The 15431-nt window shown below is 38.3% G+C and overlaps 1 protein-coding gene across 1 annotated transcript; it reads right to left on the bottom strand.

The window, feature by feature from the left end:
* Positions 1–7944: 7944 nt before the first annotated feature.
* Positions 7945–12110, bottom strand: LOC112197158 (acetate/butyrate--CoA ligase AAE7, peroxisomal). The gene is made up of 3 exons (XM_024337737.2): positions 11825–12110; positions 9587–10177; positions 7945–9029 (listed from the first exon to the last, which is right to left on the bottom strand). Exons 1-3 carry the CDS (start codon positions 12038–12040, stop codon positions 8130–8132), a joined length of 1707 nt encoding a protein of 568 aa, XP_024193505.1. The 5' UTR covers positions 12041–12110; the 3' UTR covers positions 7945–8129.
* Positions 12111–15431: the final 3321 nt, after the last annotated feature.

Consider the following 15431-nt stretch of genomic DNA (forward strand, 5'->3'; position numbering starts at 1 on the left):
TCGGATCGAAATCCTGCACGTCTGCAATCCTACCACGCAATCGGGATCCCGAAACAGCCTGCAATCCTACTTCAGGATTGATAGCAAGTGACAATCCTTAAAGCATACACACCTACAGCAATACGCGCGTGTATTGAGAATTTCAAGCTCTGAAATTCGTAAGTAAGTTTTCACAAATAAGTTTTCCCCATTTTTGAAATTTAAATTTTTTATTTTCTTCGGGGACTTAAAAAACCATTCTCCTACATCCCACATTTCGTATAACGTGGGTTCGATTCACAAAAGCGGAACCGTGGGGAGTTCACGCTAAATTACGAACTAAGAGTGTTCGTAAACCACGAACTAAGAGCATTCGTGAGCATCAAAATATTACGGACTAAGAGTGTTCGTAGGTTACGGACTAAGAGCGTTCGTGAGCATCAAGATTTGACCATACAAACGTCATTGTTTTCAATCCAAATCCAAATTTTTGAAATTATCAACAAAGACAGTGGTTATAACTCTTTCTCACTAGGCTGATCCAATTAATTGTGAATTTGTGATGTCTAAGAAAGGTTTGAACTAAGAGAACGGTTTTACAAGTGAGCACAGCTCCACCAAAATCTCGCCTTACCTTACCTGGTCACAATCAAATTGGAATTACCGAAAGGATTGAGTAACTACTACTTGTCTAAGCTTGATTATCATTTTTTGGATTAAATTTTGATTTAGAAAATTTGACGTAATCATTGGCTTTCATTGAAATAAAGTGTCGATTTTGATTCGAACTTCATTCATTCAAGTATGTTTTCCGGAGAGCTAGAATGCCTCGTGGATAGTGGTACCACGCACACCATACTTTGAAATAGGCAATTATTTCTTGAGATGACGCCTACTCGATCTTCAGTGACTATGATGGCAAGGTCATCTAAATTAATTCATGATCAAGGAACAGCTCAATTCTTGTTGTCAAATGACACAATCATTAATGTCACTGAAGTTCTCTACGGTCCTAGGGCCGAAAGAACCCTTTTGAGCTTTAAAGATATAAGAGCCAATGTGTTTATGGTTTTCATGTGAAAACACATTCTGAGAACGGACAAGAGTTTCTTTGCATTACCTCTAATGACTGCGGACATAAATGAGTATTAGAGAAACTTATGTGTCGTTCTAGTGGGTTGTATGCAATTACTATTAGAATCATTGAATCCAACCACGTCATGAGAGATGACTTATGAGATTCTGACACATATAGGCTTGGCATGACCGTTTGGGACACCCAGGTCGTGACATGATGATCTGTATATTAAAAACTTCACACTGACATCCTTTCTTCGGAATGAAGAGAAGTACAAATCAAAAGTCGATTCAAAGATAGCATTGCACCGCCGCCGTACACCATCGGTAGGCTAACACGACGCCATGATCCCTCTGCGGCAAAATGATGGCTTTGATGTCATGTATGGAGACCCTCTCTATTCTCAAGCCAATTGTGACATCATGGCTCAACCAAAATCCCCATTGATTGCTTCTAAAGCTCATCTTTCGTTCTGTAAAGCCTGCTCTTTAGGATGGAGAGCATCCTATGCATAGGACATTAAGGAAATAATTCCATTCTTACATAGAATCCAAGGAGATTTTGTGGATCGATTCAACCAACTTACGAACTGCCTAGATGTTTTATGGTGTTGGTTGATGTGCAGACACGCTAGTCATATGTCGCGCTCTCATCCACTCGTAATGCTTCTTATGATAAACTCCTAGCCCAAATCATATGGCTACGGGTTCATTACCCAGGTCATCTCATTTAGTCAATTTGACTTGATAATGCTAGAGAGTTTACATCAAAAATTTTCGATGACTATTGCATATCATTGGGGATTGGTATTAGGCATCATATTCCCATGTACACACCCCTATGGTCTCACAGAAAAACAACCATTAAATGACTACGATGGCAGCCCAAACATTGGTAATATGCACTAATATTTCCGCTTGAGGTTATGCAATATCGCATGCAGCGATGCTAATACGTCTACGACCCATAGCCACTCAACCTTTATTTGCGTTATAGTTGGTGACTCGGTGCGAGTCTAATATCTTGTACCTACGCATATTTAAGCGGTTTATGTGCCAATCGCACTGCCACAACGCATCAACATGGGTCATTACAACGAATGCATATATATATACAGATCCTATCCAGAGCGAGGCCTCGCTCTAAAATTAAAGTGTGAGGTTAGAGCTTAAGGTCACTTTTTGGTCTCATATCCACATCTCGACCGTTCAGTTTTTAGATACTATTTTATAGATCATCTCTGCAAAATTTTCAGCCAGTGTTCTAAAACTCGACCGCCCAGGCACTGGGCAGCAGCAGACCGAGGAGACTTATGGCAAATCGGAAGCCTTAGGCGGATAGGATTTGGGCGGCCGCCTAGGCAGCCTGGTCGTCCGCTTGGGCGCTCTGGGCGGCTAGGCGGTTTCCTCCTCCTCCTTCTTCTTCTTTTTTTTGCCCTCCCAAAACGTAAACTCGACAGCAGCAAAACCCAAAACCCATTCGACCCCAAAACTGAAAAAATAGACCACACATTTATTCGTTCTCCCTACCATGCCTCCGTGCCTCTGCTCCACATATCCACCGGAGCTCCCCCCGGCCCCTCCAGCCACCGCAGCTCCACGCCTCTATTCTTGGTAATGATTAATGCATTCTGTTAATGAAAAAATGGATGAAGAGAGAAGGTGGAGATGGTGGCTAACTGGCTACTGGTTTCACAAAGGGGAGAGAGAGAGAGAGAGAGAGAGAGAGAGAGAGAGAGAAGGGAGTGAAGGTAGAGATGGTGGCTACTGGTTTTGCAAAGAAGAGAGAAAGAGAAGGGAGGGGTGGTTAATTATGTCATAGAGAGTACAATTATGGCTCTTTTTAGTTGGCAGAGAGAAGGAGGATAAGATGGGCACGTGCAGGCCAACAAGAAGCATAATTGTTTTTTGAAGAGAACAAGAAGCATAATTGATTAATTGAATACTGCTTCTCCTTTTTGTTGGGTAATTGAATAACTTCAGTTTTACCTCTGCTCTCTCCTCTAGTTAATTAAATAAATATTTAGTTTATTTTTTTGTTTAGTAGGATAAATATTTAGTTTATTACTCTTTATAAATTTATAAATTTTAGTTTATTACTCTTTGAGTCTTTATAAATTTATATATTTTTAATTACACAAATAAAAGCTATAAAAATACAATTAAAATTAAAAAAATACAAACCACCTGGGCGCTCCTCCCTAGCCCACCGCCCGACTAGCGCCTAGCGATTTTTCGAACCATGATTTCAGCCAAATTGATGGTGGTTAAGGCGTTGATAACTGCCTTAAAGCTAGTATGGATCAGGTTGAACAGATTCAATTCGTCCATTGGTTTAAAAGAGTTAGATACCTTAAAGATCATCAATTTGGCTGAAATTTTGCAGAGATGATCTATACATTAGTACCTAAAAACTGAACGGTTGAGATGTGGACATGAGACCGAAAAGTGACCTTAAGCTCTAACCTCACACTTTAATTTCAGAGCAAGACCTCGCTCTAGATAGGATCTGTATGTATTATATATATATATATATATATCACTTTTTGGATATGTCACTTTTCGGATATGTATTATATATATAGGATTTGGATATGTCACTTTTTGGTCGCATATCCACATCTCGACCGTTCATTTTTTAGGTACTAATGTATAGATCATCTCTGCAAAATTTCAATGAAATTGATGGTCTTTAAGGTATCTAAGTCGCTTAAACCAATGGACGAACTGAATCTGTCCAACCTGAACCGTACTAGCTATAAGGTAGTTATCAATACCTTAACAACCATCAATTTGGCTGAAATTTTGCAGAGATGATCTATACATTAGTACCTAGAAACTGAACGGTTAAACGGTTGAGATGTGGATATGCGACCGAAAAGTGACCTTAAACCCTAACCTCGCTCTGAAATTTCAAAGCGAGGTCTCGCTTTGGATAGGATCTGTGTGTGTGTGTTGGATATAAATCTCCAACTATAAGTCCGCTATGTAGAACCCTTGACAGGCGATCTGTTTTCCGCTAGATTTGAGGATTGTCACTTTGATGAGACAGTCTTCCCGTCATTAGGGGAGATTAGAACATCAACGTTCAACAGGAACGATAGGAATTGTCGTGGTCTGTCTCCACTATGTCTCATCTTGATCTCCTAAAAGTGACAAGATCACATATACATGCTGCAAACATGCCTACAAAGATTGATGTCCCCACAAGAGGACATGCGCAACCCAGAGGAGATGGGCATGGCACCATCATCATGGAGTATGATGACGCCACAAGGTGGCATAATGGCGTCATAGGCCATAGGTTCCACTAGAGAGCTTAGGAGACCCATAGGTTCGATGGATTCTTGTCCTAGGAAAAGAGCAAACTTGGCACAACTTGATCCATTGATCATTGATAGTTAAAATCCATCTCGTGAGAATATTCTGGATTGTGATTATGTCCAAGAGACATCGTGGGGGATGCCTCAATGTTAAGACCAATTCCTGAGAATATAAAGATCTCTACAAACTACACTAGTGTACATGAGGACGTGGGATTATTGAGACCAATGACATCGAAGTTTACTCTATTGAAGAATGCCAACATAGAGAAAATTGGCCTAAATGAAAGATGTGATCCAGGTTGAATTGGATTCACTAACGAAGAGGAAGGATTTCGGGCCTGAGATGCCAACACCTCCTAACATAAAATCTATTAACAATAACAGGTCTTCGTTAGGTAGCGTGATGAGAAAAATATATGGTAATCTCGCCTTATGGCGCAAGGTTTCTCACAAAACTCCCTGGAATCGACTACGAGAAGGCATATTCTCTCATAATGGATGTCATTGCACTCTACTACCTTGTCAGTTGGGTAGTTTCTGAATAACTGAACATGCAGCTTACAAATGTGGTCACTATTTATCTTTATAGGGATCTAGGGATCAAGATACGGAATATACATGAAGGTTCTTGTGGACTTCATTTACCTAAATCAAGTGGCTCTAGACCACGGATAGCGTTTGCAATGAGGTTGAAACGCTCACTAAAGTGACTACTCGATTGGGAAGGGATATGATGAAATATGCCGCGCGTTTCCATGATAAGTTCCGGATTTGTAATTGTCGCGGTTTATGTTGATAAACATAATTGGAACCCTTGAGAGTTAAGGGAAACCGCTGAACACCTTAAATTCGAGTGTGAGATGAAGGACCTTAGGAGAACACAGTTTTGTCTACATTTAGAACTTGTATACCGTGTCAATGAATGCTTTGGCATTTTGATAAAGACATAAAGTCAAGATGCACTCCCATGGCCGTCCGTAGTCTTGAACCTAAGAGGGATACGTTTCGTCCCAGGGATGATGACGAAGACGTGTTAATTGGCAGAAGTGTCTTACCTAAGTGCAACAGGCGCATTATTGTACTTAACACAATACAAGACCGGACACCTCATTTGTTATGGGCTTGTTGGCTAGATGTAGCTCTGCGCCAATGCGATGCCATTGAATTGGTGTAAAGACAATCTTTCGTTACTTGAAAGGTACGATTGATATGGACTTGTTTTATCCCTATAGAGAGAAAAGAAAGGACAAAAGAATAGAATCAGACTCCATTGGCTCGAAGGCCGTCTTCAACATCGCACGCTGCCAGCTAAAGACCGGGGAGCACGGCGCCTCCACCATGGTAACCGGCGTCCTCCTCCTCCCCTCCATCAAAATGACGGTGATGTTTTGATGGGTTTTGTTGATGCAGTGTACCTCTCTAACCCTCACAAAGGTCGCTCCCAAACGGGTTATGTCTTTACCATGGGAAGCACCTCGATATCTTGGAAGTTTACAAAACATACTCTTGTTGCTACTTCCTCGAATCATCCAGAGATTATTGCTATACATGAAGCTGTGCGTGAATGCATATGGCTAAGGTTTGTAATTAGACATATTAGAGGAACTTATGGTTTTAAGTCTAACACAGATAAACCTACATGCATTTATGAGGATAATGCAGCTTGTATTGAACAAATGAAGTTATGTTTCATCAAGGGCGACAACACCAAGCATATATCGCCTAAGTTCTTTTATAATCATCAACAACAATCACTCCTAAAGATTAAAGTGAATTAAATCCGATCAGAGGATAATGTAGCAGACTTATTTACTAAGTTGCTACCTAAATCCACCTTCGAGAAACATGTAAAGAGCATCGGATTGAGAAAGTTATCCAAACTCCCATGATTGTAGTAATCAGGTGGAGATGTTGAAATCAGGGGGAGGTATGATGTCTGCATGTTTGATCTCGAAGAGTGAAGGAAGTGTTGTACTCTTTTTCTCCTCCTCGAGGTTGTTTTTTTCCCACAGGTTTTTTATTACTCAAGCAAGGTTTTAAACGAGGCTACGATCAAAGCGTCATTACCAAGTTTGAGCGGCACAAGGGGGAGTGTTAAAGAATGTTGACCTTAGTGTGCCTTGTCAAACTAGGATTAGTTCTATAATTGTAATAGGATATATTTCTTACTCCGAGTTAGAAAAGGAATCCTTGTACTCCAAGATTATGTATTTTGTAATCCCTATATATAGGGTTCCTATTATCAATGAATACACACAACTATTCTCCCAATTCTCTCTACAATCTCTTTGCATTCCAATTTCCTTTAACAATATATCTTTAATTTTAATAGATGTTCATTTTTTATTTCTAGTTTCTTGGATTTTCTATTTCTAGTTTCTTGGATCTTAAGTAGTTTCTTATTACGTGGTCGTGAGTGTTCTCAGCAAGCCTCTTTCATAAAGGTTTCATTCACTGAGGACGACCTATAAACTTTTGCACACTACCATCGATTTGAATTATTGCAGAACCATTCAATATAATCTGCATATACTTCAAGTCCCTTGATCCATCCTGAAAATAACCTTTTCATGTAGTCCAAGTGAACCAATTTTGACATTGACACAACTAAATATGCAAGCTCTTATTGGTTTTTGTACAATGAGAAACATCTAACATTTATAACTTGCTCACCATCTTGACAGGTCCCAACTCTTTGGCTTTTGTCCTCAGCAAATGCTTCTGTATCTTCCCAGTAGCTGTCTTTGGTAATGGTCCGAACACCAAAGATTTGGGAACCCAATAAGCCGGCATCTTTTCCCGGCAGAACTTCATTATATCTTCATTAGAGATTAGAAATGCTGTACTGTAATGTTATTGTGCAGGTACAAGATGGTGTAACGAGTTAGTTATTGACATCATAGCCTTCTCTTGAAAGCAACCACAAGCCTTATCTTCGTCTCCCTTCCATTGGTTACGTATTAGAAGACTAGGCGGATAAAAGATAATGATTTTCAAAGCTGTTCTAATAGTAGTCAAAAATAAGGTACAGAGTTCGAGACAAAGGAATAAAATATCGTTGCTCTATGGCCTCCTTGTCTTGAGATATTATGACTTTGGAGTCGACTCTGGTGTTACATTTTTTGGTATCTGAAAGTATGGATACATTTTTTTGGTATTTGAAAAGATGGATCAAAGAAAATGGATATCAACGCAATTGTCTTGCTGCAACCACTTAAGAGTGTGGGTGATGATACAACCACTCGTTTATGTAGCTGCCAATCCCGTCATTCAAATACATAGAAAGAAAATCAATGCTCCCAAGATTTCCTATATTGTGGACACAAATTCTTGATTAATTTGTGTGTTTCAGAGGAGTTTAGTTTAAGCAAAGCATGAAGTTTAGACTTATATATATATTTCTTTAATTTTAATAGATGTTCATTTTCTATTTCTAGTTTCTTGGATCTTAAGTAGTTTCTTACTACGTGGTCGTGAGTGTTCTCAGCAAGCCTCTTTGATAAAGGTGTCATTCACTGAGGACGACCTATAAACTTTAGCTCAGATCAATATTGCGCCTTGGTGCACACTAACATCGATTTGAATTATTGCAGAACCATTCAACATAATCTGTATATACTTCAAGTCCCATGAACCATCCTGAAAATATCCATTTCATGTAGTCCAAGTGAACCAATTTTGACATTGACACAACTAAATATGCCGCAAGCTCTTATTGGTTTTTGTACAATGAGAAACATCATACATTTATAACTTGCTCACCATCTTGACAGGTCCCAACTCTTTGGCTTTTGTCCTCAGCAAATGCTTCTGTATCTTCCCAGTAGCTGTCTTTGGTAATGGTCCGAACAAGACAGATTTGGGAACCCAATAAGCCGGCATCTTTTCCCGGCAGAACTTCATTATATCTTCTGCCACACGCTTTTCATCGGACTTATTAACGCTTTGCTTCAATGTCACAAAAGCACAAGGAGTCTCTCCCCACTTCTCATCTGGCCTTGCAACCACTGATACCTCCAATATGGCTGGGTGTTGATATAGAATGTTCTCTACCTCCACACTACTGATATTCTCACCTCCCGATATGATAATGTCCTTTGATCTGTCTTTGATTTCTATGTATGAATCTGGATGTTTCACGGCAAGATCACCAGAATGAAACCACCCGTTTGCAAAAGTTTCCTCATTTGCCTTCGGGTTCTTTAAATAACCCTTCATTACAAGATTTCCCCGCATCATTATCTCTCCCACAGTTTTTCCATCTGCAGGAACAGGTTCCATAGTGCGAGGGTTCAGAACATCTGCTCTCTCCAAACCAATGTACCGAACACCTTGACGCGCATTTAACCGAGCTTGGGTTTCAGGGGGAAGGGAGTCCCACTCAGGCTTCCATGCACATACTGTGGCGGGGCCATAAGTTTCGGATAGACCATAAGTGTGGGTGACTTTGAACCCCCTTTGGGACATTGCAAAGAGAACAGAAGGTGGAGGAGCAGCACCAGCTGTCATTACGTGTACAACATGAGGGAGAGGAAGGATGGTATCGTCTTCTGGAGCATTGACAATGGTGTTGAGCACCACGGGTGCAGCACAAAAGTGAGTCACAGCATACTTGTGTATTGCTGAATAGACTGCCTTGGCTGTAACCTATGAAAATGGGAAAAGGTAACTGTTGGTATCAACATCTAAGGCAAGCAACTATGTAAAACTAAATGAAAAAGACAGCAAATATGTGCAGCCTGTATTGAGATAATTAACCGCTAATGAACCACAGCATTGGCTGCAGATAAATACAAGCAATAAAAGCTGAAGCTCAAGTGGTTTGCAACCAAAGATAATCTGCTGCTGCACATTTAAAGATCAATGATGCACGTAAAATGTGACATTACTTTAACTGCAGCTCATTACCAAAATGCCAAAAGTCCACTAGCTACAACCTCCAAGGAGTAATTTTACATCAGAGTATTTATAAGAGTTCCTATCACATAGGCCAATAGACTCCAACAAGTTTCATTCTGTCGATAAGGAACTGACAATCATATGCATATACTAATGAGCCTTTCATATTTTAAAGTTTAAACAGACCATTAGTGACTCCATCAACCATAAGCTGTAAAACTATAACACCTAATGAGGGGAGATAAGTAACATATCTTTATCCAGAACTTAACATAGATAATCTACCAAACATCGGTTTAATTTACCTGTCGAAGGCATATGTTTGTCCCACAAAAAGCTGCAAGTGCCCAAGTGTAACACCAACCATTGCAATGGAACATGGGTAGAGTCCAAAGATATACAGCTCCTTCATTCATCCCCCAGACAAGACCACCACTTAAAGACATCAAATAAGCCCCACGATGGTGCAACACCACCCCCTTAGGGCTGGCTGTTGTTCCGGAAGTATAACCCAAAGCAATACTCTGCCACTCATCCTTTGGTGGTTGCCAGGCATACTCAGGGTCACCAGTTTCCAAGAATTTCTCATATTCAATGGCGCCTCTTCCCAGAGCATATTTGAGTCCCTTAGGATCCAAGCTTTCATCACCTATGACAATTAAGAGTGGAGGCTTGTATTGGCCTTTGCTTTTCTCTGCCCAAATCTTCAAAGCCTCCTCAGCTAAGGTGAAAAATTCTTGATCCACCATCACAACTACAGATGATGAATGACCAAGAAGGAAAGCAACGGTCGATGCATTTAGACGGACATTGACAGTGTTTAACACAGCTCCTGCCATTGGAATTCCAAAATGTGCTTCATAAAGGGCTGGAACATTTGGTGCAATTATTGATACCTGTTTTTAATATTAAAGAAGTCACCTATCAGTCAACAAGCTCGAATACAAGACAAAAGCAAAGGGTCAGACACAAGACAAGAGGAATATACTAAAGCTCAATTATAATTTCAAATTGATCTGCAGTCGAAACTGTCTAAACGAGGTGCAAATTATGGTTCAAGAGGTTATTGTGGATTTTCAAACAACAACGATCCTAGTATTCCAGTACATTGGGAAACAAAAAAAAAACATCATTTCATGTCAGTCTAGATAGAAGAAATCCATTAGCATAAAAGATTCGTTGAGAGCTTATAGACATGTATATTAGAACTTCGAGCAGTCATCATAAAATGACAAGCATCTAAGGTAGAAATAGTTGCTTCTCAAGGGACTCAAATATCTATATAGGCAATGAAAGCTTCTTAGGGGACTCAAATATCTATATAAGTAAAGAGCATATAGGACTGACAGGACAAGAAATTTTGGTGAAAATATCACTTATCTGCGTTACACCGGAAGAAAGCAACTTTTTGAAGCAATGCTTCCGTACTATGGTTCTTGGAAAGCACCTAAAGTAGAAATAGTTGCTTCTCAAGGGTCTAATTGACGTTTAATACTGACTACATTCGCTGGAGTTCTGGACTATGTAAACAGTTTTCATCTGTGTTTCCAAGTGTGTCCATATATATGTAAAATTGATTCAAATGTATATTATGTAAAGAACTAAGCAGTTCTTAGTTTAGGGTATGAAAAGAACAAACCAGTTATAGAGAATACTACAGACTCTACTACGAAACAGTCATGATGGAATTGCAAAACGCCAAAACCGAGAAGTCTCTGAAGTTTCTTCTCATCAGCATTAGGTTCTAGAATCCAAAACAAGGTTAAATGAACCAATCTACTAAATACGAGAGCAAATCCATCCATGGTATGCAACTTAAAGCAAGCCACATACCCATACTAAGTAAATGCAAAACGCAAAGCACCCCTACTAAGAAATTTAGCCTTTGAATGCCTATGATTATGACATAGAAACCGAAACAAAGGAGCTTCTGTCAAGAACAGAAACTAACTTCATCTGACTTAGTGGTTACATGCGTTAGTTCAGGGCCAACATCATCAAAAGAGACACTACCATATTGCAAGTAAACCACCAAATCCAAACACTTACCACTTTCTGATAAAAACAATATATGTTAGGCACCAATCCCAGGTTGGTTAAGCTAAGTGTGTCCACCTAATAACATTAAGATTCTGGACAGCCTTTATATTCAACAACTTCCACAAATTCCAGATAAAAATCCACACAAAGCTTACCTTCATTTTTCTTCATATTTTTTCTGTTTTGACTTCTAAAATTCCCGTTTAAGCATAAGTAACAACGGTTATTGCTCCCAAAAACCAACTATTCATTTTCATCATATCCTAATACAACTTCTAGTAAAACACAGCTAAAGTCAATCCACTAGTAAACTCTAGCTCCAATCCAAAACCACCAAAAAAAAAAAGTTGAAAACTTTAAACAAATTTAACAATTTGATAAGGTCGATGATAGTAATCATGATCGATAGTAATACAAGTTTTATTCTTTTTCTTTTTTTACTACTTCCTTGGAGAGTGAAAGAAAATCAGTCAAAGGAAGTGAGCTGGGTTGTAGAGAGTTACCGTGGAACCGAGGCCGACGGAGTGGTTGTTGAGGGCGGAGGCCACACGACGGCAGCGCTGGTAAGTCTGGAGCCACGTGTAGTGACGAGATCCATGGACCACCGATTTCCTGGTGGGGTGCACCACAGCTGCTCTCTCCAGAAACCACAGCGGCGTTAATGCCGTGTGGTTCGCCTCGTTCTTCGGCAGATCGTCTATGTCTCGCTCCACCACCATTTGTGCTCCCTTTCTCTCTAAGATCTCTCTCTCTCTCTCTCTCGGGAAAATGGAGATGACAACGTGAGAAGAGTCGAAGTGGTTGCTTATATAGTATAGCGGGTCTCAGGGCGGCGTCGTCTAGGCACGTGTGGGATTTCTATATTTCCGATCAGAAAATAAGGAAATATATCATTATTTTTTATTTCCATTTCCATTTCAGGCCAACTACAAAGATAGACAAGTATTTACTGCCCCAGGTTTTTGGATAAAACTGAAACCCAGATGACCCTTCGTTCTGTTGTGAGCATTATCCTATTTTTTTTTTTTTTCATTGGTATATGCTGTTTGAGGATTTTCCTTGTGAAACCAGAAAGTAAGAAACTCATTGTCACGATTTAAATAATATTTTTAAACATGGTTGTACGATGAAGACTTCAGATTCTATAGAAATGGATTAACAACATCTAGGAGCCTTTGTTCTTGATTGTTAAAGATTGCTAGTTCAATTTATTTTTTTCGAGAGATGTTGTTTATTGTAGCTCGTTGAATAAACGAGCCAACATTGATATATTGAGTTGTGTTTGTTAAAAAAAATTTGACAGTCCGACTTGGAGCAAGAGTTTAGGAATTACTTATGTGTAGTTGTGAATTGTTAATTATGGTAAACAATGAAATTAACGTATCTATTTAAGAGTCTTCCGCCCGATTTATATTTATTTTCATTAACAAAAAATTAGAAAAAGAATATACTATTAACGAGAACGAGAAATGAAGCCATTTTTTCAAGGGATGAAGCCAAAATCTTTTAAAGAAAAGGAATTGGGAGAAATGGAAAAAAAAGAATATGACAATTTGTTTAGAAAATTTATGGAAAACAAAAAAAAATGTGAGCTTCAACATACTTATTTTATCCTTTTACAACTTATTTCATCATTCAATTAATCTTAAAGTTGTAAAACATTGAACCTAAACATACATCAGAGAGATGCAAGGTTCTTATTTTATTCATACTTATCGTCAAGCTAATAATATGGCTCACAATTTAGTTAGTTTTATTTTTTCTTCTTTTCAATCTTTATTTTGAGACGTGGAGCCTCCAAGTTGTATTAATTATTACTGTACTTTCAAATGAATTTACCTCTTAGTTTAAAAAAAACTGGCATACATTGATAATATATATATACACACACACATATCATATCCAGAGTGAGACCTCGCTTTGAAATTTCAGAACGAGGTTAGGGTTTAGGATTACTTTTCGGTCGCATATCTACATCTTGACCATTCAGTTTTTAGGTATTAATGTATAGATCACTTTTGCAAAATTTCAGCCAAATTGATAGTCGTTAAGGCATTAATAACTACCATAAAGCTAGTACGGTTCAGGTTGGACAAATTCAGTTCGTCCATTGGTTTAAGCAAGTTAGATACCTTAAAGATCCTCAATTTGGCTTAAATTTTACAGAGATGATCTATACATTAACACCTAAAAACTGAATGGTCGAGATATGGATATGCAACCGAAAAGTGATCTTAAACCCTAACCTCGCTCTGGATAGGATCTGTATATATATATATATACAGATTTGCTAACCTAAAGGACAGTTTTAAGGGACTGTGAGGGACAAATGCATCATTACCACATGTATTAAATATAAAAGCAGAAATTATAATAACTTAAAACTGTGCATTTATTTTCAGCCGTCAGATTTATTTGTCCCTCACAGTCCCTTAAAAACTTTCCCTTAGGCGAGCAGGCCTTTATACAGACCGTTAAGGTATCTAACTCGCTTAAACCAATGGACGGACTGAATCTGTCAACCTGAACCGTACTAACTTTAAGGCAGTTATCAATGCCTTAACGATCATCATTTTCACTGAAAATTTGCAGAGACGATCTATACACTAGTACCTAAAAACTGAACGGTCGAGATGTGGATATGCGACTGAAAAGTGACCCAAAACTTGAACTTCACACGTTAATTTTCAAAGCGGAGCTCCGCTCTGGATAGGATCTGTATATATATATATATATATATATATATATATATATATATATATATATATATATAACAAAATTTTTCACATAAACTTTTTTAAAATAGTAAATTATTTTAGTTCTGAAAAAAGTAACCGATAATAATAAGAGCCTAATCAACGAGTTGATGGGGAAGGCTTCTTTGAATCCCTTAGGGAAAATATTAATTACTTATATTTAGCTGGTCAAAAAGTCTTGTGAATGAGATGATAATTATGACTTTAGAGCACAAATAAACAATTGATCCAGATCATCCGGCATAAGAAGCGAATTAGAATATTAATTCTCGTCGCATGACCGATGAAGCAAATTAGAATATGAATTTCTGGAATTGACAGATTGGCTTGCCTGGAGCCTCCAAGTTGTATTAATTATTACTGTACTTTCAAATGAGTTTACCTCTTAGTTAAAAAAAAAAGGCATACATTGATAATATATATATATATATAACAAAATTTTCCACATGAACTTTTTTTAAATAATAAATTATATTTGTTCACCGATTATAATAAGAGCCTAATCAACTGATGGATTTGAAGGCTTCTTTGAATCCATTAGGGAAAATATTAATTAGTTATATTTAGCTGGTCAAAAAGTCTTGTGAATGTGATAGTAATTATGACTTTAGAGCACAAAACAATTGATCCAGATCATCCTGCATAAGAAGCGAGAAGCGAGAAGCGAGAAGCGAATTAGAATACTAATCCTCGTCGCATGACCGATGAAGTATAATATGAATTGTCATCGAAAAAAAGAAGAAGTGTAATATGAATTTCTGGAATTGACAGATTGGCTTTCTTGGATTTTGACTCATTCTGCCGACTCTTTCAGAACATCGCGTCTTCGATCGCTAGAAATATCACTGGCGGATTTCAAGAAAGCTCTGCTGCCTTATAAAAAAAACTATGCAGAATCATTCAAAACAGTGAAGCAATGCATGGATGAACAAAAGCACCAACGATACACATGCGCAGATGTTCCATAAAATACACGCCGTTCAATTACCCTATTTAATTTTCATGAAGCGTCCAATGGCTCAGTGATCTGTAAATGACTCACCTTGTTAATGCTATTATTGCGAGTCTAGGGTTTATTAGGCCTCATCAAAAAGCTCGTGGATCAAGTGGGCCGATGGAGGCCCACTGACCCGAAGGGCCAAAAGCCCTCTAGGCCCGGCTTGTAAAAGCCAGAAAACTATTATTATATATATATATGTGTATGTTGATGTGTTCATATTTTCTTAATTCTTATATTTCTATGCCTCTTTCTCTTGATATATATGTTTAGTTCTCCTTATTTATGGTTCATTTACGTTAGTTTAGTGTCTTTGTAGGTGTGTTTCAAAGAAAGAAGAAAAGAAGCTAAGCTAAG

Source organism: Rosa chinensis, chromosome 4 (genome assembly GCF_002994745.2).
Source record: "Rosa chinensis cultivar Old Blush chromosome 4, RchiOBHm-V2, whole genome shotgun sequence".
NCBI lineage: Eukaryota > Viridiplantae > Streptophyta > Magnoliopsida > Rosales > Rosaceae > Rosa > Rosa chinensis.

What these genes read in the sequence shown, in the direction of transcription:
- LOC112197158 (XM_024337737.2), bottom strand. Translation starts at nt 12,040, where the DNA reads ATGGTGGTGGAGCGAGACATAGACGATCTGCCGAAGAACGAGGCGAAC. An exon ending in CCGTCGGCCTCGGTTCCACG is followed by an intron (nt 10,178 to 11,824) that starts GTAACTCTCTAC and finishes TATTAAAAACAG; the next exon opens with GTATCAATAATTGCACCAAA. An exon ending in CAAACATATGCCTTCGACAG is followed by an intron (nt 9,030 to 9,586) that starts GTAAATTAAACC and finishes CCATTTTCATAG; the next exon opens with GTTACAGCCAAGGCAGTCTA.